The sequence below is a fragment of the Squalius cephalus genome, assembly GCF_949319135.1.
Source record: "Squalius cephalus genome assembly, chromosome: 18".
Classification (NCBI taxonomy): Eukaryota; Metazoa; Chordata; class Actinopteri; order Cypriniformes; family Leuciscidae; genus Squalius; species Squalius cephalus.
This window is the reverse complement of record NC_137139.1, coordinates 26,718,876-26,746,404: the sequence shown is the minus strand read 5'-3', so window position 1 is coordinate 26,746,404 and position 27,529 is coordinate 26,718,876. Positions and strand designations below refer to the sequence as shown.

Sequence of the window (27,529 nt, the reverse complement as noted above, 5' to 3'; positions counted from 1 at the left end):
AGATAATCCTCGCCATCTATTATATTGTGTAAATGTGCTGCTGGAACAATAAGTTTGTTCTGAACTCAAACCACTTTAGCGTGGCACTTTCGGAAAACTTTTAAAATCTGTGCTGCCAACAAACTCACCATTATACTTGATGTTGTTTGCCAATGCGAGCTCTATTATTTCAGGACACAAAAGGAGGAGAGAAAGGGAAGCGGCTGCAAAAAAGAAAGATAATGGTGTTCGCTTTGATTGGTTCCTTCTAACACAGGCGGACCGAGGATCAATTCACTTTTTGAAAAGAGGGGAAGGTTGTTTACAACGGAGGACCTGCAGCAATATGAAAATGAAATCAATAATCCCACTGTGAAGAATGTATGGATGGAGGCACGAGGCGTCTGGTCTTACAAGAAAGAGGGGCAAAATAAATAAATAAATGAAAAGCAGAGATTGGGAATGATAAGCCTTGTGCCTGCCGTTGAGCACAGTTTTATATTTTTAGTAGAAATGTAGAAGTTCATGTATGCGATTTGTTAAACCGGTTTACCTTCATTAATTATTCTACTTCTAATTATTTATAAATCAAACCCAGGCGGGAAATGTAACAAAAGTAAACACATTTGAATTCTTGAATGATGAAATTAACATGCTTCAACAATGGAAAAATCGACTAATCGCAATTTAATATTGAAATAAGTTAAACTACTAATTATATTTATATTTAAATTACTAATTATTTAGTCATTTAAATATAAATGTACAAATATTATTAAGGTTTTCAGTTTTTATTTAGAAATTTTAAGCTCTTTCCAATTGAACCAAAATGAGCAATGAATTCAACACTGAACTTGATTTTCACCATTTCTACATCAATTGTTATATATTTGGCGCAATCGTTGTGTAACACACGCAAAAGGGAAAACTACCAGTCCAAGCTTAAAGAGATAGTTCGGCCAAAAATGATATTAAACCCATGATTTACTCACCCTCAAGCCGTTCGAGATGCATATGTCAGTCATTTTTCAGACGAACACATTTTCAGTTATTTAGTCTTAGATCTTTCAGTGGTTATAATGTGAAGCTATGGGGTCCACCTCCTTCAAGTCCCAAAAATGTGCATGCATCCTTCACAAAAGTAATCCATCCGGCTCCAGGGGGATAAACGAAGGCCTTCTGAGGGTAATCCGTGCGGTTTTGTCGTAAAAATTTACACATTTAAAACTGGCTTCCGGCAAGGAAGATGGATGCCGGCGTATGACGTAGGACGTAGCGTTTGATTTAGCTATACTTCGTTCTACGTCACAACGCTTACTACGCTACGTCCTACGTCATACGCCAGCATCCATCTCCCGTGAACGCGCGTCGACCGCTGCCGGAAGCCAGTTATTTTCGTTTATAAAGTTTTAAATATGTATATTTTTACGACAAAACCGCACGGATTACCCTCAGAAGGCCTTCGTTTATCCCCCTGGAGCCGGATGGATTACTTTTGTGAAGGATGCATGCACATTTTTGGGACTTGAAGGAGTGGACCCCATAACTTGACATTATAACCACTGAAAGATCTAAGACATTGTCTAAAATAACTGAAAATGTGTTCGTCTGAAAAATGATTGACATATGCATCTCGAACGGCTTGAGGGTGAGTAAATCATAGGTTTATCATCATTTTTGGCCGAACTATCCCTTTAAGATGGTCACAATGAAGCTACCTGCCTTTAGCTTGAGGGATTTGAATTAGGCTACGAGGAGTTTTTGCTTCAGCAAGCCACGACAGAGCTATGACGGGTGATTAAAAGGCTGCTGTGCACAGATTCTCACGTTCAGCAAGGCTTTTGAGGAAGAAAAGGTCCAGTGGGACACCGCTTCACTGTGGACATTGCATTTGTAACAACAATCTGACAAAACAACATCAAAACTGATGCTATATACTTCCTTAATTAATGTTCCTGGTCTTTTTGTGCATGATCCATCAGTGAAAATAATTCATGACATGGGCAACAACACAATTGTCGTTTTTGGGTGAACTATCTCTTTAACTCTTTCCCCGCCAGCGTTTAAAAAAAAAAGTTGCCAGCCACCGCCAGCATTTATTATCATTTGAACAAAATTTTCATGGCCCCCAGAATATTTTGTTGTATGAATATCTGAACATGCAATATATCAAAAGACAAAAACAGAGCCTCTGCTTTAATTAAACTGTTTTATTCTAGCTTAATGCATTCTTTTTAGTTAATTATGGCCTTAAAGGTGATGATGCTTTACTTCGGATGCTTTACAATGGATACTTTAGATCGGTGGTGGGCAATGTTTTGAGATCCTCCAATTAGAATGCTAGCAGCTGATCACATGACCGGCTTGGAGAATTAAGAAAATTTTCAAACAAAATGGAGGCCTCTCAGCGGCAGTGGAGCGAAGAAAAGGAGCGTCAACTTATATCTTTTTATGCTGGTAAGTTGTCATGTGTCAACCCAAAACAGAAAATTTGTACTGCAAAACAGTAATTTAATGCTTAAAATACCAATAGATGTCCAATTTAATGTGCCCAGCTGTAATTTACACATCGAATATTTTTGGTTTTGATAACTGCTGTTAGCTAACCACCGCTCCATAGACTTTATATGGGATTTAGCTAACTTGAGGTGAATTTGCTACATAGTTAGTAACCTGAAAATTAACTAGATACCCTGACATGTGTCTCAGCAATTCACTTGTAAAAGTGGTTCTCAAACTGGGGTAACGTACGCGCACCACTGCGGGTAGCCTACGTGAGGTGACAGAAGGTACGCAAACAAAATGCTTGGCCGTTCATTTAATTCTACCCCACCTTAAAATAACATGTATATCTAGCAGGAAAAATACCATAAATGCATGACATCCAATCAAAACTGACTGCATCCACACAAGCAGCGTTCATATGACAGGTTGCGTGCTGAGTCGGCTGCCTTAGCAAATCGCACTAATTACATTACTGCTCTACAATGTAGCCTACCTTTGTAAAAGTGGGGATTTAGCACTTACTAGCATGAAGAAGTATAAACACAAACCGTGCATCAATTTAAGATTCAAACTCTCTTAGATACAAAAACATACCTTGTGTGAGTTCTTGTTTTTAATGTTGGTCACATATTATATGAGCAAGAGTACAATGTTTCCTGAATATCCACATGATTGCAAATGTGACAATGATTTTATACAAGTTCAACAAATGGAGTAATATTAAGTGATGTTCATTTTAAGCAGTACTGTCAGTATTTTTTACTCTATTTTTCAACAAAATAATAGTTTCAACAAAATCACTGCATCTCCATTGTGCATTGTGCATCTCCAACACACAGCGGTGTTTCGTGAACGAATCTGCGGCTTTGAACAAATCGTGAGCCAATGATTCATTCATAAATACAGTTCGTTTCTAATGAATGAATCAATGGCTCACTCATAAAGACAGGGACTTACCGCCACCTACTGGAGGCTTTAATTTAATATTTAAAAGTATAATTTCTCTATTTAACATTTTTTATTTAAAGCATTATTCTATAAAGGCAAAAAATGCACTTGAAAAATCGATTTAAGGGGGCAAATATTGTCCCTTAATGGAAAAGGGTCAACTGCAGTCTAAGTGGATGAGAGGGGGTATGCAGAAGGATGTTAAATGCCTCGGCCCGGGGTACGCCACTCTAAAAAGTTTGAGAGCCACTGACTAGTAATAAATGAAGCTGCTCATCGATTAAAAAAAAACAACTTTTAAGTTAAAACAGTGTTTGTCTAACATCACCGTCTCATATTGTGTATCCTTGTAAATACAGAGCACGACTATTTGTGGAACCCAAAGGCAAAGTTGTTTAAACACCAGGACCTTAAACCGAGGGACTTCCAGACTCTCTGTCAGCAGCTGTCAGATGAGCAACAAGTTATAACCGGTACATCCTGTTGTGAAGATTGCTTTATGCATATCTTTTGAACTTCTAATGGCTATTGCAATAATGTTGTTGTAGTAAGGTAGTATTTATCGACAACACAGTTTTTACAGCGTTACAGAGTTTTGGCTGCTCCCTCAACATCCCAGTTCCCAGAGATCATCACATCTTCTCCTTCTCCTTTGATCTGATTTAACTTTATTGTCCTTAAAGGTGATTCTTTATGTAGACAGCAGGAATTTATGGATTCAGTTCTTAGGTAATTGTAAAGAATACATGCTGCTTTTGTTATTATTACAGTTTTGGAAGGCTCCAGTGCGATTGCTTGGCGAAAAACTTTGAATCTGTTTGCCAAGATTCCAAAAACATTTTCAACACAACGACGTGCACGAGAGAGCCTGTAGTTAAAGTTTCGCTTGTTGTTATCCAGTTGTGTCTGTGAGTATGGTCTCATCATCCATGGCTTCAAACCAAAGGCCTCATCTGCCACAACAACATAAGGGACAGGGGTTTGACGTCCAGGCAGGTCTTCTAGTGGTGGTATGTTCCTACATACTAGTGTTGTCCCTACATCGATATAAATTAATTTCAGGTCCGCATCTACTAGAGACATGAGAACTATTGAATTGAAACCTTTGTAGTTATAGTAATGGGACCCTGAATTTGGTGGCGGAAGGATGTTGACATGCTTGCCATCTAATGCACCAATGCAATGTGGGAAGTTCCACCTCTCCTCAAATCTGGTGGAGATGTGTTTCCACTCCTCTTCTGTGAATGGTACTTTGATGTAATCCTGTTGTAATGCCTTGTAAAGAGCCTCACAGATCTCGACTACTATCCTGGAAATGCTGTGCCTATTAACCCGGAATGTGTATTCCAGAGAGGAGAGGGTCTGTCCTGTGGACAACTCTCCCCAACAGGTATTGCCTCCCTCATCACTGTCTCTTGTCTTCTTAATGATGGTTCCACCAGGCTCACCAGACTGTTAAACGTGTTTTGCCCCATTCTTAACCAGTTTCTGTAGCCAGGAGCATCTTCGTCAGCCAGCTCCCTCAGTAGTTGGCTGTAACACCCCCTCTTCCTCCTGAGCAGCCATCTTCTGGTCCATGTCCTTGTTTCTTTTTTGCTGAGATTAATTAAATTGAAAGGCTACCTGATTATTTTGCTAACATGTTATGGCACAGTGATATGCTATATACATACACATATATACACACTCAAAATTTAATGAATTAAAATAAGCTAAAGTAACACGATTGTTTAATATTTTGTCACAACTTAATTTTATTGTGTTCAATCAACCTAATATATTTAAAACTGAAGTTTACTTAATTAATTTGTGTGAAAACTACATGAATCATTTTTGTTGACAACTAACTGGGCAGTGGGGATCTGTAGTTCCCAGCATGCTTTGCAAGGGACTGCATTAGGAGGGTCAATTTAGGGATTAAAGTGTTATTTTATGTGTTTTTCTGTAAATGGAAAGATGTTGTTAGTTAATGTTAGTGTTTAATATTCAGTTATGTTAGAAACTTAGAGGACTTTCTGTAATGTTTTTGAATTTTGTGGTTACCATTATGCAGAAGAGTGGCGACTGTGTTTAGCTTAGGGCTGTGGGCACTCAGTATACACTGTACATGCATTAAACCTCTTTCGCAAAGTGGTTTTAATTTAAGTGAACAAAATTAATTAATTAATTAATTAATTTTGAACACTCAAAAGCTATTCTTTGAATTAATGTAATTAAATCATAGAAAGGATTTCCACGTGATTAAATGGCTTTCTTTCAGCATTAAACACTTTTGTTAGGCTAACTTAAATTGCATAGATTGGATCAACTTTACTAACTAGTGTAATTGTACTACTGTAAAATAAGTTGGATTCAACTGTATTTAATTAAGTTGAATGCAAATTAAGTAAATTAGTTGGTCCAAAACATTGCAAATTAGTTGGGCTGACACTATTAAATTAAGCTGTGCCCAACCATAGTAAATAAGTTGAATCAACCTTAATAAATTAAGTTGACCCAACATAAGTACATTAAATTGGAATAACAGAATTGCATAATGCTGAAATAAAGCAAGTTAATCATGTGGAAATCCTTTCCATGATTTTTTTATGTTCATTCAAAGAGTTATTTTTTTGAGTGTATATATACACACACATACACACATATATATATATGACATTTCCATAACAACACTGTAATTTAGCCTCATTTAATAAAAACTCGAGTCATTAGTCATATGCTATATAGGCTACTAGCATTTTGAAAGCAAAATAAAAGAAATATAGAATGTGTTCATGTAATATGAATTAATTTATGTAATAATTTATTGCAATAATAATTTAATGTAAAATAATAATATTTTTTTAAGTTTGTGTTAGAAGTGATACTTGGGTAAAATAATTGTTGAAGAAGCCAAGACAACAGTGACAGCAGCAAAAGTTTCAGCATCCACCTTTGTGGTGTCTGTCTCCATGGCAATAGATTTGCTCCTCTCTGATTGGCTGCTGCCAACTGTCCGTTGCCCTAAATAGTTGCCCTGTGTCTAACCTGGTTCCCCGTTGACGGCAACATTGCTCAAAAAGTTGCCCCGTGTATCATCCCCTTAAGAGTCTCTCACAAACAGCATACAATGTTCAATTATTCCTCCACCATGAAAATAGTTCTGAACAAAGTCAAAGCAGAATTAACCATTGCACATCTCCAAGCAACACAGTGGTGTTTAATTACTGAATGAATCTGTGTTTTTGAATAAATCTGATGAGTAAATAACTCAATAATTCACTCATAAATCCACCTACTGGCATAATGATTTAACCTGCAGAAAAAGAAGCTTTAACTTTTGTTTCACACACACACACACACACACACACACACACACACACACACACACACACACACACACACACACACACACACACACACACACACACAGTAAAACGTTCTAGACAGTATATTGGCACTCTTGGAACGCTGCTCAGCAAGTTAAATATAAGGACTGGAACTATCAGTTGTATAATTAGAATTTTAATCAGTCCCAACATTAAGAATGTAAATTATTCTCTGCAGTTCTCTGAGTCAGTGTACTTATAAATACAAACATGTATCTAGGGTGTTTTTCAGGGTCGATGACATTGGATAGTTCAATGATTTCAGTACAGACAATGATACAACTTCACTATCCTGACAAAACACTATTCTCATCTAAGTAGAAAGATGTTCAAAGTGGCTGCCCACCAACCTTGACCCAGTCTCTCTACTTTACTTCTTAAGCTTTCCATTTACCTCATTCTATTTTCAGGTTTGTTTCATTGAATGAGCTCACACAGATCACGCACACAATAGAAAGATCTCATTATATTTGAAATGTCTGATGCAGACCAATTTAACCCACCATTTATTTCAATGGTGGTGCTCGTATTGATGATTTGTTTGTGGACCCTAGAGTCAACGTCAGTTGTTGCATTTGTATCTTGCTACAACCAAATAAATAAGCTGTCAAGCAATATTCCAGCAGTACTTGATATGAGAACTCACGCTAACACACACACAGCTCTAAGTTGGCACAGCGGGGGTCGGGAGAAGGCCTCGGAGCACCTGGCAGCCAGTTCCTTTTAGTCCATCTCTGAGCCTCACTGGAGAAATGCAGCAATACATTCTGTGATCTGACTCATGTGTGTGTGGTGATGGACGCTAGAGACAGGATGGGGGGGGGGGGGAGTGTGTATGTGCGAATTTTTTATCTAGCAATACCTTTAGGGAAAAATCTGCTTAAAAATGCTCCATGAAGTTAGCCCAATCTGATAGAGTCTGCTTTTGAGCAAAAATCATAAATAAAGCAACAAGCTACAAGACAGTTACATTGATTTTCCCACAATTAAGGGGTGCTGTTAGGTACAACGCAAAGCAGCCTTGAGTAGCTTATTGCTTTAATAAACTAGAGGCAAAAGCAATATGATGAAACAAACCAATGTTTAAATAAAAAATGCATTAATTATAATAATAATTCAACATGTAATTATTTACATTACAATTAATTGTTATTTAAACATTGGTGTTTTTATGTATTTTATATTGTATATTTGTATGTATTATATTATTTGTATTACTAATAACTAGGGCTGCACGATATGAGGAAAAGCTGCGATGTGCGATAACATTGTTTAATATTGCGATGACGATATGACTTGCGATAAATATTCAAATATGAATGTTAGCTATACTGTTCCCATGTCTGCTTTAATAGGTTCTTTCCGTGTTAGGTCAAACGTTTATTCGTTTGCGAGTGAGTGTGCGCAAGTGAGAGAGTGAGCGTGGGACAGTGAGTGTGTGTGTGCGCGTGCGCGAGTGTGTGTGTGTGCGTGCGAGTGAATGTTTGCGAGTGAATGTGTGCGTGTGACGGCACGCGATGACTGGTCGGAAAGCAACGTGTAGTCTGACATGTTTCTTGTCCACGACACGACAAGATTTTAGGAGTCAAAATCGTGTAATCTGACACCGTGACTATCTTAACAGACACAAATATCTTGTAATCTGAACCAGGCATTATTCATCGTGTCAGGCTGTCTGTTGCGATGTGTTCATCGCGCGAGTTCATATCGCGATGACGATGAAAATTCGATGTATCGTTCAGCCCTACTAATAACTAAATAATTAGACATTTATATTTCAATAATATTACATTTAATTGTTTCTATTTAATTTATTATATTCTTAATAACAGATTATTTATATAATAATAATAATTACATTTAGTGTTTTTAAATTACTCTTTTTTTATTATTAAACATGTTTTGAATTTAAATAACAATAATAACTGTAATTCTTATTTAACATTGATGTTTAAACATTTATTATACTATTTATTATTACTATTAAATATAAATATTTCTATTTTAATAATAATAGTAATAATACATTTAAATAAACATAATTGTTTAAACATTAGTGGTTTATATATATTTTTTATTTATTATAGTCAATATTATTAAAAATCACAAGTAATAATAATCTCCAAAGTTGAATTATGGTTTGGGTTTGAGTTAGTCTGTTATAAATTATAACAGAAAGAAAAAAAAAGTAGAATAAGTGATAAAAGTCTAAGGTAGAAGTCTGAAACAATAAGTCTGGAAGTCAATAAGCCCTGATTAAGAAAGACGTGTAAACCTGACATGTATGAATTTCCTTAACTTGCAGTAAAAAATGGTTTCATATGAAACTCATTTAAACTGTTGCAACAGCAACGGTTATTGAGTAGAGCATAACGCAAACTCTCTCACTCTCCTTATACATTCACATTAGTCATAGCATCTCAGAGCTCAAATGAGTGCTGATGTATTTCTAGATGTGGACAGACATTCTGAAACATCTGTTACAAGAGAACGCATTGGCCTGAACTGTCACAAACACATCAACACACACACGGGGCATTAGCCCTTGAGCCTGCAGTAATGCTGAAGGCAAAGCTGAGGCTTTGAGGGCAAATTTTACGCTGAGAAAAACAGCATTAAAAGTTTAAGGCAGCCTCTCAAAAAGTTCAGCCCTGACACAACAGCCCCTGCCGCCCCACAGCATCAATCCGCCGTCTGACACGGAGGGCTAACTAGCCTATTCCCTTCTCCTGCTCTCTCTTTCTCTTCCCCTCCATTTTTTTTAACCCCTTACTCCTCCCATCCATCTCTCCTTCAGCAATTCACCACAAGCCCCTCTCTCTTCTTCCTCTGTGTTAAACGCAGAGGAGCTCAAAACATCAATCACCATCAAAGTCGGTGCATCTGGCCCTGGCCGTAAATGAGCGGAAGATCCCGGTGCAGGGTGGAGCGTGCAGGATGGAGGAACAGGCCAATCTCGGAGTCATTATCCCAGACAATGCCCAGAGAAGCGTGGGTGCCCCCTCAGATGGAGAGCGTGAGTTCGCTCCCGCTTCTTCTTCTCTCTGTCTCCCTTCATTCCAGGGTATGCAGCCTTCCCAAAGTGAAGTGTGTCAAGAGCAAGAGAGAGTTTCTCTAATAAGGGCTTCTATAACTTCTAACTGAGAAGACTGGGCTTTGATCTGTGCTTAAAATAGGAATGTGCATTTACAATTACAACATTGACTAGCTGGTGGGATGTCTGGATAACTAGTCGATAGTTAATGTAGCAGTGTAAAATATTGCAAAAATAAATAATATTTCAAAATGTGATTTATTCCTGTGACGGCAAAGCTGAATTTTGTCATATGACCCTTCAGAAATCATTCTAATAGGCTGATTTAATGCTCAAGAAAGATTTCTTATTATTAACAAAATGATATTATTCTTAATATTATTAACTGTTGTGCTACTAAATATTTTTGTTGAAACCATGATGCATTTTTTTCAGGATTCTAAATAGAAAGTTCAAAAGAACAGCGTTTATTTGAAAATGAGACTTTTTGTAAATGATAAACGTCTTTACTGTAACTTTTGATGCATCCTTGGTGAATAATACTTTCTTGAAAGTGACAGTGATTTATATATATATATATATATATATACACACACATTATATAATTACATTATGGTCTTAAATGCCACTGTTTAGCATATGTTTAATTGCTGGAGTCTAATTAAATGCAGCCTAATTATAACAAGGTTGACTGCGTTATATTTCACACCTCTAGCAAGCAACGTCTGTTCTGACGGGTAACACAAGCCATGTGCAAAGAACAATATTATCTAGAGGTGACTCCCCTCAGCAAGTGTTACTTATGATGTAAACTGACATGTCTATTGTTTAAAGGAATAATTCATGCAACATAAAAAAATCTGTCATTCTTTAATCACCCTCGTGTTATTATACCTGTTTTTTATTTCTCTGTAAACATAAAAGGATATTTTTTAAGCTTTTTTCCATGTATTATACATAGGTTATAATCACATGATACCGAAGCTTTCCGTGAGGAAAAGACTGAATTGAAGTCATTAATCACTGAACTGAACACAAACGTGAATGATATTTGAGAGCTGTGGCGGAAGGGAAAATAACTTACATTTATTTTTTTTTATGAAAAAGAACATTTACATTCTACTAAACTAATTTTGCGTTTGACAAAGAAAAGAAAGTCACAACATAAAGGTGAGTAAATTTTCAATTTTGGTTGAACTATGCCTTTGGTCAACATGAAACAGATTACAACTCACTTTTCTTCCTTAACCTGGCACATTTCTTACGGTCAATGTTGCTTTAATGTTCACCTCACCCAGTGCGTAGAAAAGGGAAAGCCACATTAAAAGCCCATCTCTCTTTCCCGCAGGTAGACATACTGTACAGTCTCGCCCCTGGCCCACAAAGTGAACAAATATCCTGAGGCTTTGTGCGCACTGAAAGCGATGTTCGATCCATTGATCTGGATTTTGTGTTTACCACCTCCTGCTTTTGTAGCAATAATGCTTATGCGAAAAGTTGGACAAAGACACAGCATGCAACTGAGCACACACACAAAATTGCTTCATCAAACTGCATTGAAAACCCCTTTTCTTTAAAATACTCAATTCAGAAACACTCAAGAAGAAAAAATAAATAAAACACCTGGCCAAACAACAAGGACGTTTTCAAACTCGTATTGAGTAGTTGTTCTGCAAAGTAATGGCAATTAAAAAAAAGAGTTTAAATCAACAGTCGACGCTCTCATTCAACAGTTACAATATAGCACGGAGGAGTGGAGGTGAGGGGAATGAGGAAGTGAGAGCGATAAGCCACCGGCAACAGCATGAGAACCAGATCCACATCCTGGAACTGGGAGCCGTTGCCATAGCAGTGATTATCACACACTCCCTGAGTGCAGTGTGTACTAGTGAGCCAGCAACCCATCCACACGCACTCTCTCTCGTAGCGACCGAGGGTGTGATGGAGTGGAGCAATTACTCTACTGTTGCCTGGCTATAACTGAACATTAAAAGTAAAACTCCTGGAGAATTAACACCTTGAAAAGTACACCTTTACTGACAGCGCTGCAGCGAGGGTGCCGCGGACCAACACAAAACGCTTAAGCGATTGTAATGTCTGAGAAAAGACCGGCGACTGGAACGCAACATGTCGTTGTTTATTCACCCTGATGTTCTTCCAAATCTGTAGGATTTTCCTTCTTATGTAGAACTGAACACAAACGAAGTATGTGAAAATTAAGATATTTTGAAGAACGTTTGGCTTGTTGTATGGAGTTGGGAGGGTAAAAAACAGACATTTTTCAAAATATCTTCTTTTTTGTTTGACAGAAGAAAGGAAGTCTTTCAGCTTTGGACCATCATGAGGGTGAGGAAATGATTAGAGAATTTTCATTTTTGGTTGAACTATACTTAAACTAAGACCACTTATTATGTTTATCAAGGTCTCTCGCACCAATAACAATCAAAATTGAGTTTCACATGACCATTTTCCACCCCTTCTCTGATATTTAAGGGAAATTCACACTGGCAGCAAATCATATCAACAAAATGACTAGAAAGTGACTCTCTTTCAATGAGTTTTGATGATTTGAGGTGATTTGAGTTAACGAGCTACAGAGATGTTTGATGAGAGTTCAACTCTATGCAAATGCACTGCAATGCAATGCGGATGCCAATGGGCATTTACATTTATATTTATGCATTTGGCAGAAAGAGACTCGCAGTGCATTCAAGGGATAAATTTCATCAGTTTTTGTGTCCCCAATCAATTAAATCCATGATCTTGGCATTTCTAGGGCCATGCTCTACCAACAGAGCTACAGGAATGCCTACTAGCAATGTCAAGTAGGACAGCTGCTAGCAACCAACAGTACAGCAACTTGGCAACCTCAGCATGAACATCCCTTTAGTATAAAACAGGCTTTTAGTGTCACTGTACATTTTAAGACCAATTCACACTGCAACAACAGAAGCCAAGCAACGTGGGCACTCAGCAGATTACAGTACGCCACTTCTCAGAGATTCCACGACTCAACAAACGGCAAACTAACATTTTCAAACGGCGAAAACAAGCGCAGACCAACGCCAAAAGATGCCAACGGAGTAGCGTACGGATACTACAAACTCTGGTGAAGTGTCTGTCAGTGGAGTGTGAATTGGCACATTGGAGTGGGTTTCTACATGTCCTCCTATAAGTGAATCGTACATCATAAAACATAATTCAAAGCCTTCACATTCGTAGGACTTGTAAATTACAGAACAGAAACTCTAAATACAAGTGAGCTAATTTGTGTATATTTCTAGTAGTTCATAATACTTGACAGAACATTACTTAAAAGGCATTAAAAAAATTTATAAACACCATGCACATTCATATTTCGATAAACTATTGATCTGTTAAGAATTATATTAACATTTTATAAAGTATAAAGTGATATTACATTACATTTCATAAAGTCTGTTACATTTTTAAATCAAAGTTATTCTAAAATGCTAGTGATATATTTATATTTAGTTTTAATTGTATGTTTATATAAGATAGTTTTATATTTATCAATTTAAGTTTTTCAATGCATGCTTGAAAAGTATATGCTTGTTGGACTGTGATATTTTAACGTTACAGTAAAATACCCTTCACAGTTGAACTGAGGTCACAAATGCTTCTAAACAAAAACTTTACCATTCAGTCCAGCTAAATCTTTATGGTTTCTTACCTTCTTAGCTGCATTGATGCACTGCATGTACTCTTTGGCCAGGTCAGAACACTGAAGCGTCTGCTCACGGTTTTCTCTGTAGCAGTTCAGGATCTGTGATTGCAGGTTCGAACACACTGGCTCCACATTACGCGGCCTGTGGAAAAGGTTGAAGGTCAATGATAAGGAGGGCAAAAGTGTCTAACTTGTGCAAAGGCAGAGGGATATTGTTGTACACATCCTGGCAGGATCGTACATGCAGTGACAGTAAATATTTAATATGAAGCGCAACCAAAAAACAAACTCAGCGGTAAAATACAGTCGCATGACTCACTCATTTCCTCCCACCCCTCCCTCAATTTCGCTCTTCCTGTGGATGGTTTAGTAGAATGAATGAATGCAGGGAGACAGGTTAAACTGAATTACCGGCAGAGTGGATATTCATTAATAACACCAGTGTCAAGAGTGGCAGTGACTAGAACAACTATGATAAATAACCCAGCGAGCGGGAAGGAGGTGGAGGCAGGGAACAGACCCGACAAACTCCCGGTACATCTGTACAGTAGACCCTGAAGGCAAAAAAATAAAAGAGCGGCAAATAACCTGTCATTCATCCTCACTTCAGACAAACACCTTCACTCAAATTAATAACGCGAATCTGAACTGCCATTGTTGAAATGACGGCTAAATGACGGTTATTGACTCAAATAATGTATGCGGTGAGATCTGTGCAAGTATTGTTGCTAAAAAGCATAGGAAATTTGTACTAAAAGAACAAAATGTAATACAATACAACTGAAGCCAAATTAGAGTTTATCAGGCTAATTGTCCTCAATGCCAATCTGAAAGCCAGGCAAGCTATTGTTAAATTGAATTCAATTAAAATGTTGGATTTGGAGAATGTAAGTGGTGTTTAAAACAAATCCCACACTAAAAAAATAAAACAGCAACCACAAAAGGTTTTTGTAAAGATATTCATCCAATCAAGCTAATCAATCTGGCTGTCAAATTAACAAAAGATATACTAGCTAGTAGGGGTGTAACAATATATCGTGTCACAATATATCGCAATACAAAAATGCAACAATATGTATCATGGATAGTGCCACAGTACTACATATACATATAGTATAATGTTGAATATAATGTATACTAATGCAATGGGGGATTATTTGTGGGTCCTGATAATGCTAAATGTCTTGTTACCAGTAAAAGGTGGCCTATATTATTTTAAGTATAACTAGTCAGCAATAAAAGTAAAAATAAAAAAGTAGAAAACTTATATAATCAGATTGGCAGATCTGGCCAAACTGGCAATAGCTCAGCTATCTTATAGCAAACTAAAGCAGCTATAGTAAAAATATTAAAATTATTGACTCAACTAAACTAAATTTAAGCTAAGAAATTGTGTTTTATTGTGGTCTACTTTATCCAATCAAGCTATCATACAAAAGGTCAGTTAACTTTAATAATGTATGTGGCATTTAATATAAACTTAATCTAAAGCAAAACCATCAAATTTACAGTGATCTACCTAGGCGTTGCACCACAAAAATCATTGATGGGCTTGACTGATAAAATGGATAATGTACATGGAAAAGTTTAAGTATCTTTGTTCAAAGCATATCCTAAACCAAAACAGGGATTTATAGAGCAGTTTATCCACTCAAGCTAATAACTCTTGCCGTCAAGTTGATGAAAGCTCAGCTAGCCAGGTGTCATGTCGAATATCACTAGACTGATTAAGCAAAGTGAAGCCTTGCATCCACCTCCAGCTTCACCGTGACTGCGGCTTTCAGACGATCGACTGACATCCTGCTTTAATTGAAAGGCGATTTAAAGCCTCAATCTAGCTTAGGTTTCACTTGCAACTTCAATTAAATCATCAACGATTGCCATCATACTGACGCAGGGTAGAGATACGCCAATCCATTGATCCCTTTTCAAGCAGGGCTGTACGTCTTATGGTCGTTCAGGGTAACCAGATGTGGCCGAACAGAGAAGTTAGAAGGAAATCAACTTCCATCAATGGAACATCTGCGCAACGTTAGAGGGCCACCAAGTATCAGATCCCATATTTTTATCAGCCGCCGAAAGCGGGTTTTTGTTTTAATTACCCTGCGAAAGGAAGAACGACGACTGTAGTCACATTCTTTGCTCTGGCAGATAAGAAACTCTCCTTTAATTTAAAATAAACTGCCTTCATCAGGAACGGCAGAGGCTTCTGATAGAGCAGAGGGTTTATTAAAGCAGTCTGAAGCAGAAAATTGGCTTGCTCAAACCCAGGCTGAACTGAATTGAACCAAATTGAAGGTGAGGTCTTTAATAAAAATATTAGCTGAGCTGCTTACTAACTGCTCTGGTTTGAAGAGCAGAAGCCGTGCCTGTTTAAGGGACACTCGTTTCCTCATTTCACATCTGTAAATAAATAAAACCGCGTTTAAAGATTAAATGTTAATTACCAGAATTTCGTCTATTATTTGTAATCTCCTTAACGGAGCAGAGTGCTACAGAACAAAGCGCGACTTCAGAAACCTTTCCGAGAAGGAAACGCACAAAGCGTAATTCAAAAATATGGAAATGAAATGCAAAAAAAAAAAAAAAGCAACTACAAAAGATTAAATTAGCTTAAAACACATTCTGTGTGTAGGAGCATGTGCTTGTAACTTGGAGAGACAAGCTCATTATTCTGATGCTAAGGAGCCGTGCGCTAGCTGAAAATTGGTAGATACCAAAGACCGCGCAGAGATTTAGCATCCGCTCGCTCGTTAATTATTTCCAATCAGCTCTTGTTGATAAGAGAAAACAAGACTTTGGAATTACCGCACTACGGAAATCTCCGCGACTCCAACTCGGATTAGCGTCTGAATGCTTGAGAAACTGAGATAAACAAATAATAGCGAGAGGAGAACATGAAAAAAAAGAAAATACAAAATCAAACTTGATGTAACACGTAGGCCACAAGGTTTTATCAGCCCGGAGTTCGGCTCGACATGTTTTCAGAATCGAGGGTCTAAAATTAACTAGATTAAAGGCGCCAATGCCTTGACCTCGCTCGAGCTCAGCTGGCAGATGAGAACCTCGTCTTATCTTGTCGACTCTCCTTCCAGGGGCTCGCTCGCACTCTGACAGCTTTTCAATTGACTGAACACGGGCTTCCTCCCCTCTCGTCCAAGACCGCGTTACCCCCCCATCCCCCCTGTCCAATCTCACCTGTAGGGGCCGGTGTTTTATCGGAGCGATGGGCCCCACTTAAACCTGACAGGGTGAGAGGAGGATGGGAGGAAGAAAGAGATAAAGAGAGAGAGAGAGAGAGAGAGAAAAGAGGAGAGAAGCGCTCGGAGGGATCTGACAAAGCTGATAATTACTTCTGTAGGAAGGGTCCGCATTTGCTAGACCGGCGGGCCAGAGTTCTGCACCTCTCTCCAGGGTAGCGGTCTCTGAAGTGCTGAGGAGTCACTTCTCCCGCCTCTAGTCAATCACCCCGCGGAGCTCAACAGTCACGCACGCTTCGGTAACCTTCGGCCCGCCGCATGGAGACAGGTATAGAGAGGAGATGTTACTCTGGTGTGACAAGGTGAGGGGTTGTTGGGGTGCGGGAGCTGTCTGACATGTCCTCAAGACAGGAGGTCACAAAGCAGCAGTGTAGAGCTCTCTTCCGAAAAATCACACATTTCTACTTGAATCCAACTTTCAGCACACCTGGAATCCTCCACTTGTGGTCCTTTTAAAATGTATGTGTATATATTTATGTGTAAAACTGTCAAATTATGACAATTCTTTAATTGACTTCATTGCATGACATGCCAATCAAATAATTCATTGTATTACATGAATAAATATTTGGTGATAAAAGCTCCCAAATGAAGTTCAAGAGACGTTACATTAATGCAGGGGTTGTCAAATGTTTTTGTCAGCCCAACACCTAAGATGTTGTACTTTAAGTACCCTCTGAGATTTTAAGTTAATATTTCTACAATATAATGGAAAATGGAATGGAATGGGATTCATCTGATGCAATTATTATTATTAGTAGTAGTAGTACTGTAAAATAAAATAAAAATATATATTTAATAATTATAATGAAAGAAATGCGCTGCATGCTTCACTCTGAAACAAGCAGCTAATAAGACTTCAGCTTTTCATCTCACAAACCCCTGTTTGGTGAACCCTGCATTAATGTGACTGATGAAAAAAAAAAAAAGATAAACAGACATTATAAACTGGATATTTTTGTTGCATTATTAATTTTAATATTAACATTATTATTAATATTAATGAAGAGTGCATAATGCTAACAGTCATATTCATTTTTTATATAAATATTAATATAAAAAATGCTAATGTTTATATTGACATTAAAATGGTAGCAAAATAATATGAATGCTGCAAACTTAATTTTAATATAAATAACAGATTAATTATTAACCCTTAATATGCTCCATCATGGTATTTCTTTAATTTATGCTTATTTAATTTTGGGGAAAATATACCAATATGTTTTCTGTAATACAACAATAAAATACTGTATTTCTGTAATGAGAATATAACGAGAATCACCGCTGAGAATAATGGGAATTAAAAACAAGTCTAAAGTGAAATATCTGGACAAATTACGATAATAAAAATTATAGGGGGGGGGGTCATGAAATGTCATGAAAACAATATTAAAATGCAGACAAAATAACTAATACATTTTGCGCTTGATTTTTATGGGTAAAATGTGATCTGGACAAGTTTTCATGAGATTTACCCTGACTTAAAAACTGAAAAGGAGTTGTCAATGGTTACAGCAAACTGGGGTGTCTTCAAAAGTCACAACCGGTGAGAAAAAAAACACTGCTGGGTTTTAATTTTATTTGGGTTGCACAAGACTTCTGATTATGTGCTTTACTGTGGCTGTGCTAAAGCACGACTCGTGACCCACAGTCTAGTCATCCCACATTTCCACCCACCCTTCCAGCCAAGAGCTCCTCTAATGAGGGCCTTTCCTCTGAGAGACCGCAAACATCGCCCATAGCAAAAAACAACAACAAATGCCTGGCTATGGCTATATAATTGGCTGCCACAGAGCAAGAAAGTTTACTGGGAAGGTAGACCAAGCATGACGCTGACCAGATGCATTTCTGACTATTCTTGTTTGCTTCTTTTTCTTTGCTTTATTCTCTTAAAGAGATAGTTCACCCAAAAGTAAACACTATTTACTCTCCTTCATGTTGTTATATGCTATTTTTTTCCTATGGAACGCAAAAATAAGTTGAGAGATTTAAAAAACAGGTCTTGCAGCTCATTGTGACCGTGTCTGGTTGTCCATTTAATCTCATATATTTAATGAGAAATCACATCATGAGCCACACACAGCAGCTTTCCTGAATGAATCCATGTTTTTGAATGAAACGGTTTAGTGGGTAATGCAATGATACACACACACACACCCCTATATATCCACTTTTTGAGTTTTTGCATCTGAAGTCATTATATAGATATATATAATATGACTTCAGATGCAAAAACCTCTAAGTCCATCTGACATTTTTATCAGGCTCCTATGTTTAGGTTCAGTAATTTCACTTTAACGGCAATGAAAAGGTTGTTAGTCGGTTATTGAAATGCCTTATTTTCAAAAATGTCACTTTAGTCCATTCATTGGTATTTAACAAATTTGAGTGTCTTTTGCTGCAAAACTTTTTTTTGTTTCAAAAACCGTAAGTCCATCTTGTTCACTTTGTCGCGGGTGGAATACAGCTGTCCTTTAATGTTACAGCTGCATGTTACAGCTGCATTTGAAACAGTGTTGTGTTTACATGCTACTCGCAAAATCCTGTCATTGCCACTGTAACGATTTTCTTTAGCATTAGAATGGGCAGAATTATGAGGTTGACGACGTTTCCTTTTGCCAGTAACTGAAACTACCACAGGTTCATCAATTTCATCATACTCCTCCGTCTTGTTTAGGATGGATAAAAAAAGGATAGAAACTTGCAGCTCGACAATTGAAGGCCAGCTCAAACGCAAGCCATCATTCATCTTGAAATCATGCGATTCGATTAGCGTCTTCTGATCAGAGCCGATCAGCCCTATACGCACACTACGCAAGTTGCGTAGGGCACCGCAAATCACTCAAGGCCCCGCCTCCCTCTCGTGTCAAAGCGCCTTGACAACATTGATGAGAAAATTAAGCAGAACTATCCTTCTGGTCACGAAAAGAGAGAAAAAAACACCATGAGAGTGAATTGCGGGAACAGCAATCAGGCAGACTGGTGTTCTCTCCTCTCCAAGTTTGATATCAGCAAAGAACAGTAGTTAAGTTGATGTGCATCTCTCTCTAGTCTGTCTGTCTAGCTAACCCCTGGGCAGTGCATCTTTTGTGTCTTGCTTGCTAATGCCAGCCACTTCCAGTGCTGTGTTCTGTGACTTTGTGCCTGAGTCACAAAAAAAGTGAGAGTGAAATACAACTATTTATTAAATTTGATAAATGACAAAGGGCAACGGTATTTGTTTATAAACTGCAGCTTGGAAAAGATAACCGTGTCGCGCGTTAACATGCGTTCATATACGCGTGCATGAAATGAAACGTGAAATTTCCAGCAAAACATCTATGGGGACCAGTAAAATATGGGCGTGATGGCACTCTTCATTATAGGCGCACATCGTTTTAAAACAAGACAATGATTATCTAGTCCACAAGTCAGTTTAGTTACAACTCTGCAATAAAGCAAGATGGAAGGCAAATGTATTGACATTATTGATTTATAGGTTATATTGCATTTAAAATGTTGATTGGCTGGACATACTGGTCAATATGGATGCACATCCCTCAGTAAATAATAACCATAAAGCATCAAGTATTGCTTTTATCATTTAAAACAGTGACATGCTATGGCAAGCCATTTTAGCTTTTATTCATTCACAGGGTGCATTTTTGATATCAATAATTAAATTTGTACTATTTAAAATGTGAATTCTTGATATTAAGAATGCACTTTTTCAATGTCTATTTCTGATATCAGGAATTACATTTTCATTAGTACTAGTTTAAGGAGGGAGAACTGTAGTGGGAGCACTGGGGTGTGTGACTGTGTGGCAATGGCAAAAGGTTTACATGGCTCATGGGTTAGGTAGGAGGGCCCCGTAACAGAATTTAAGGGCCCCAGGGAGGTCAGGATCGGCTCTGCTTCTGATTGGTTCTGTGAACTTTTGGTTTGAAGCGGAAGTATTTTTGACGGATGTGGCGTTTAGCGGCTTTTGCATTAGAAGTCTTATACACATGCACAGACATACATCACATGTGAAAAAAAAAAAAAAAAAAATTGGGGGGGGGGATTTTTTCCCCCAATACCGAAATTAGAATTGGAGAAAAAAATGAATATGGAAAATAACATTCATTGTGCAAAATATATTTTAAATGATTTCTTTTGATTTTGGTGTGCAATATGACCAGGATATTTCTGTGTGGGATTCATTCACTTACAATAACCAACAACTACATGCAGTAAGCCTCAGCATTAGCAAATACATTCAAACACAATCCACCCCTCTGCACTGCCTAGTCTATATCCCTGACTGACAGGTCCAGCAGAGTTTCTTAACAGCCCTGTAGGTTTGGTAGTTCGCCTTGGCTGGATCGCAGTTCCTCAGCAGGCGTTTTCAATTTAAGATATCAGATCCACCGCACTCCTCGCTTGGGAATGGGGCAGGATGGCCGCGGGGCCGTGGCTGTCTCAGAACTCCATGTGTTGGAAAGGCAAACGACAGAGGGACCCTGAACCGCTCGAGGCTTGAGAGGCGCGTGAGGATTAAACGGCGGCCTTGTCATGCTCCAGAAGTCGGGGGTCTGGAGGCTGCTGTACCCTCAGGGATTAAAACCAGGATTAAAACATCAGCTCCACGCAGGTAGAACAGCAAAACTGCTTGCTAAAGCTCTCTGAAATATAACTGCCAACAAGTGGATTGAACAGACTGAACAAACTGTACCAAAGCTGGCGCAGAATCTAGGAAAGAACAGATTTGCAATTATAATCTTTCAAATTCAAACTCAACGTGGATATTAAAATTAATCTAATTTTTACTTTGTTTACGCACATTCTTGGTCTTTTTATGTGCAATTCATCAGTGTATGTTTAAAATCAATGGGGACCTATTATGCCCTTTGTCAAATTCTTTTTTTCCCAGGGTGTACTAGAATAGGTTTTCATGCTTGAATGTTCAAAAAAACATATTTTACATTGTTGCTGATCTGATTGGTCGGCTGGACCAGTGTGTTGTGATTGGTCAACCGCTTTGTGCGTGTTTCAGAAATGTCACGCCCCTTACCATAACTATGAGTTTAAACACACTACTAACGCAACACAACCAGGCCTCACCACTTTTTTTGTGTATGCCTTAGGCAGAAATTATTATTTAAATGAGGAATATTGTGACGTGTACATTCCCGGAAGAAAAACTACAATCAAGGCATCAAACAGTTCGCTCTGATATAGAGAATAACTCCCTTTGGAGTGACTTTGTAACTTTGCAGACATTTTTCATGCTTAACATTTTTCATGCTTAAACATCAACATTACACACTAAAGTGAATTTTCAACTTACGATACCTTGAAAAATATCTATATTCGATACCATTTTCAATAACACGGGAAAAACTGCCATATATACCGCCATACAGATAATTTGTTCATTTGAATTTATTCATTAATTTGGCTTTATGTGAGTGCCACTTACAGTATATAGATCAGCAGTGCGCGAAACCTGCGAGAATGAGTAAAATCATGCGCAATACAAGCATTATTTAACCGGAGTGAATGAGTCAGTGAGAGGAGGCCGGTGTGTGTCAATTTGCCGTCAGAGAGAAGAGAGTGAGAACATGCAGCTAGTATTGGTGTATTGATACTGCAAAAAAGGAGAATTGGAACCGTTTCAGATATTTCACTATCGATGCATATCGGAATTTTTGACAAAACCACACCCTTTAAAAATGTGGACCACTGAATTTCTCCAAAAAAACTTGCACTCATAAAAAAAAACTGCAACAACTATCCATTGGACATAAACAAACTTCCTTGTGTTAACCTTTCAATTCCAGACATCTGGCTCTATTCTGTCACGAAACGTCCACTTTTTTCCTCTCGTTTCACCATCTCATTACACAAGTAAAAAGGGTTGCGAACACCATTTCATGTCGACTTTAAAGAGACGCCTCAGTCTGCTTTCAGCTCGGCTGTTTCAGTAAAAGAACAAGGTCATACACTACCAACAAAGACACACAAAAACTGAAGTAGTCATGTACAGATGTTCTTCTGTGCTCTGATTGGCAGATGAGACGTCCCCAGGGGGAAGCTCATTACCCAGGTGCCAACATCATTTGTATAGCCTCAAAGCACTGCCTCTTTGCCATCTTTGCACCCAAGACTGGCACTCACCGACAGCTGGTACAAAACCTGTGAGACTCAAGAGGGACAGGAGAGGAAACAAGCTAACACAAACACTTACACACGTAAATCACGTACACTCGATCTGACGAACTGAGCTCAATGGCGCGTTGCCATGCTACACGATACCTCGCACACTGGGACGGCCTTGCGAGATTATCGTTTCAAATCCCTCTTTAAATCTAGCACAAAGCATGCTGGGAGAGAATTAGTCACAAGCCATCTGTAGGTTTAACGGTCAAAAGTGTTATTTTTGTATTTTCAAACAAAGTCAAGTTTAAGAGTCGTCTGGTGAATTCAGGATTTTAATGTTTTGAGTGATTGCCCTCCTCTCCCTAAAATTAGCTAAGGCACAAAAGATCCCGCAGTGCTTTGTTCTGTGGGGGGTTCGGCTGAACAGCCATACATAACAGAAGGGATCCAGAAGAAAAATGGCTTTCAAAAATATCCATAGAGCTAATTATTTTTATGTACAATCCATTTCAAAATAGACTAACTACACGCTCTGAAGAGGGTAAAAAAAAGTATATAAAAAGTGGATTCTCTGTAAAGACATCCACCAATCAGTCACTGCTGTTATCATGGAATCGGAAATCAATCAAACTGGAAAAAAGCTGGATTCTAGTTAAACTGCTAGCTAACTGCTAACCTGTCGCTAGTTAATGATGCTTTTTTTAGCAAATTTGTTGTCTAGGAAATGACAAAACAATAAAAGGACTATTAAACTATAATAGTTTAGCTAGGCAATAGAAAAAAAATCAGCCAATATTTTTCGGAAATTTACACTACAATAAGATTTCTATCCTCTTTTTTAAATTATCTTATGCTCACAAATTCTGCATTTATTTGATGAAAAATGCAATATAGTATTATTATCAATTTTTTTTTATTTAAAATAACACTTTAAAAATGCACTTTATTCCTGTGATGGCAAAGCTGGGGTTTCAGCATCATTACTCCAGTCTTCAATGTCACATGATCCTTTCAAAAATCATTCTAATATGCTGATTTGCTGCTCAAGAAATATTTTGGTAACACTTTCTATGAAGACCATGCTTACAATGAATTATAGCTCCATTTATACTTATAAGTCTTACTATTTTATAAATAAATTTATAAAGACTCATTAAGACCTATACTGCATTATCAGAACAGTTATAGCTACATTTATATTATTTTTATAATTACTTACAAGTCATGCATTTGCCTTTTCAATATGCATGCTCATGATCGAACTTGTTGGTCCAGCACATCCCACAGATGCTCAATTGGATTGAGATCTGGGGAATTTGGAGGCCAGGGCAACATCATGAACATTTCATTATGTTCCTCAAGCCATTCCTGAACAATCTGTACAGTGTGGCAAAGTGCATTATCCTGCTGTAAGAGGCCACTTCCACCTGGAAACACCATTGTCATGAAGGGGTGTACCTGGTCTCAAATTTACATCCACATGAATGGCTTGACCCAGGGTTTCCCAGCAGAACATTGCCCAAAGCATCACATTCCCTCCACTGGCTTATTGTCATCCCACAGTGCATCCTGGTGCCATCACTTTCCAAGGTAAACGACGCACATATAGACAGACAGTTTTTGATGTAAAAGAAAATGGGACTAGGACCAGGAGACCTTCTTCCACTGCTCCAAGGTCCAAGGCCTTGTTAGGAGATGACCAACAATATTCACTTCACCTGTGACTGCTCATAACAGGTTTGCTCGTCAGTGTACACCACTGTAAGTTCTTCAGCAATTCACTATTCATTCCTTCATAAAAGATAAGGATGCAGTGTGAAACCTTTTTTTTTTTGTCCCCAAAAAAATAAATGCGGTAATGATCTGATTTATCATGGAACTGGTAAGATTCGTTCAACGAATCTTCTGAAATGTCTATAGAGAAGGAAAATACATTTGGAGATAGAGAGAATGGCTGGAAAGAGGTAGAGACTGTGGTGAAGACAGAAGAAAAGTAGTGGGAAGGAGAGAGAGAGAGAGAGAGAGAGAGAGAGAGAGAGAGAGAGAGAGAGAGAGAGAGAGAGAGAGAGAGAGAGAGAGAGAGAGAGAGAGAGAGAGAGAGAGAGAGAGAGAGGTAAAATTGTCAGCCTCAGTGAATGGCGAGCAGCTCTGGGCGGCAGTGGGGTCATGGTGAGCTACAAACAATCTGCATTAATTACAGCAGCTGGAGATTCACTCGAACCCAGAGAGAACAAAATGCTTGTGTCTCCTGCATAGGAGGAAAGAAATTGGCTTTAATGAAACGCAAATGCAATTCAACTTCGCCAATTCCACACCCGGCTTCAGAGAGGTGAGAGAGAGACAGATAGCGACCACAACATGAAGTTGATAGCAAAGAATAATAATCGATGTTTGGGGGGAGGTCGGCTCTTCGGATGTCGCGTTTACGTTAATGAGAATCTGGCATGTTCTGTTCCTTCCACATGCACTTGCTTTCATTCTACTTGCCGAGAAGGGACAGAAATTACCTATCTCCATAGAAACCAGGCCATATTCCTTTGAAAGCAATGGAGCAAGGCTACGACGGTGTCTTGCTTTTGACCCTATCATCAATTATAGAGTATTTCAGGAAGTAAACTAGAGGACCGCAGAAAGGCTTACCTTGCCGGCAACATGATCATTAATTTAATGAAACATCTTCAAGGCACTAAAAAAATCTCATCTCTATTCAGGAAAGTCAAGGTTATTATGAGGCTGTTATCAACTGGAACAAAATAACCTTTTTTTTCTCAGGCGTGTTTGTTTAGTAAATGTCTGCATCAACTTTTTAAACTTGGAACCTTTAAACTCGGTTCACTTTTATGGCCACTTAACTAAACAAAAGAAATCTTGGACTCTTTGAAGTCCAATTTTTCTAGCTAATCAAATAAAAACAATTAGTTGCAAGAAACTTTTGACTGTTCCTTAAAGGGGGGGTGAAATGCTCATTTTCACTCAATCTCCTGTTAATCTTGAGTACCTATAGAGTAGTATTGCATCCTTCATATCTCCAAAACGTCTTTAGTTTTATTATATTTAGAGGTGAAAGATTGGCTGTACCGAGTCTTTCCGGAAAAAAACGAGCGGCTGGGGGCGGGCCGTGTGGGCGGTGTGCTATAGCTGTGCTAACTGATCTAACAACAACACAGAGAGACATTTGAAGTAGTTTACTCACCGTGACTGCTCGATCCTTAAGCATTAGACGATCTGCAAATAAGTCGATCTGGGCTTTGTTTATAAAACAATCATCGTCGAAATGCAGGGATCAAACAGTCGTGCACAACCTCCGTTGATGCTTCGAAAAAACAAACTCCATCCACTATTCCCTTAACGCTGGGTTCTTTGGGAATCTGTGCAGGGTTGTCTTGCCCTGCCAACCAAAAACCCACTTCTTTGGTGACATTGACTTCCCTAAAAGCCGAGCATAGCGCTTTGAGGTAACGTACTGCTTTCGCTCTCTTCTCTCTCTGGTCTGCGAGTGCGCGCGCGGCCGCGGAGAAGTGCCCTTAGGACCCATATAAGGAAATTCCGCTCTATCTTACGTAAGACAGAGCCATACTCGAAAAAAAACTTTCCAAAACTTGTGACAAACCGGAAGGAGTATTTTTGGAACAAAAATACTCCTTCAAACGTACAACTTAACTTTTGAAACTTTGTCCATGTTTAGCATGGGAATCCAACTCTTTAACAGTGTAAAAAACTCAGTATGCATGAAACAGCAATTCACCCCCCCTTTAATGCTAAATCCTGCCCTGAACACAAGCAGATGCTGCTAACGCTCATTTTAATCTTAAAATATTTGCATTATAATTAATTAAGTGGCAATTTTGTAATCTCTTCTTACTTTATATTGGCTTCACTCCTTGTTGCAGCAGTGTGAAACTGTTCAGCGGACAACTTGAAGCGTTCCTCATTCTGCAACACAAACAATGAAGATACTGATTATGAGATGAACCTTCAAGTGGAGGATTATACAATGAACAAAGCTGACAGAATTGTACAGAATAGTTTTTATTTTTATTTTTAATAATCTGAAAGATTAAGGGTCTGGCATCGACAAATGAAAATCGGCCAGCTCGAGGGGCGGTGCCAAGCATGCATTTGAAAATCTCACTGCACGCAACTGGATAACACTACGACCAATCACAACAATAAGCCCCATATGCTTAGCTACCAGCAGAGCTAACTGGTAGATTAGACTCTTGGCGTATCCAGTCGGCAAAACAGCAATAACGCCCTTCTTACAAAGGAACGATTCGAGCACCGTCTTCTGTTCCTCTTTTAGATAAAAAGTCAAGTCTAACTCGTTCATTGTAGCGGCCAAAGCCGTTTCAAACAACTGGTGTTCATCCATAGCCATCTTGCAATGTTTACTAATGACTTCGACGTCACAGCGCTGTCGTCTTCTGTTTAGCTCGCCTCCGGCCTGCCTATATCAGATAACCCAATGTGATTGGTGCAGCTTGGATACAAGGGCATATTTAATGAGCATCATTAATTACTCGTTACTCATTACTCGACGCCAGAGTAAACTCACTGAGCAAATTCAATTTGTGCTCTCGCAAGAACTCTGGATTTCCAGGCTAATGATTGGTGATATTTG

The 27,529-nt window shown here is 38.3% G+C and overlaps 1 protein-coding gene across 2 annotated transcripts in view; it reads right to left on the bottom strand.

Annotated features, from left to right (window-relative positions):
• The window catches only part of chchd6a (coiled-coil-helix-coiled-coil-helix domain containing 6a), a 69,343-nt gene that overhangs the window by 8,628 nt on the left and 33,186 nt on the right, over nucleotides 1–27,529 (bottom strand). For both annotated transcript variants that reach the window (XM_079848668.1, XM_079848669.1), the window contains 2 exons: nucleotides 26,771–26,841; nucleotides 13,529–13,664 (listed from right to left, as the gene is read on the bottom strand). In XM_079848668.1, coding sequence (XP_079704794.1) covers nucleotides 13,529–13,664; nucleotides 26,771–26,841 — 207 coding nt within the window. The remainder of the gene's footprint in view (nucleotides 1–13,528; nucleotides 13,665–26,770; nucleotides 26,842–27,529) is intronic.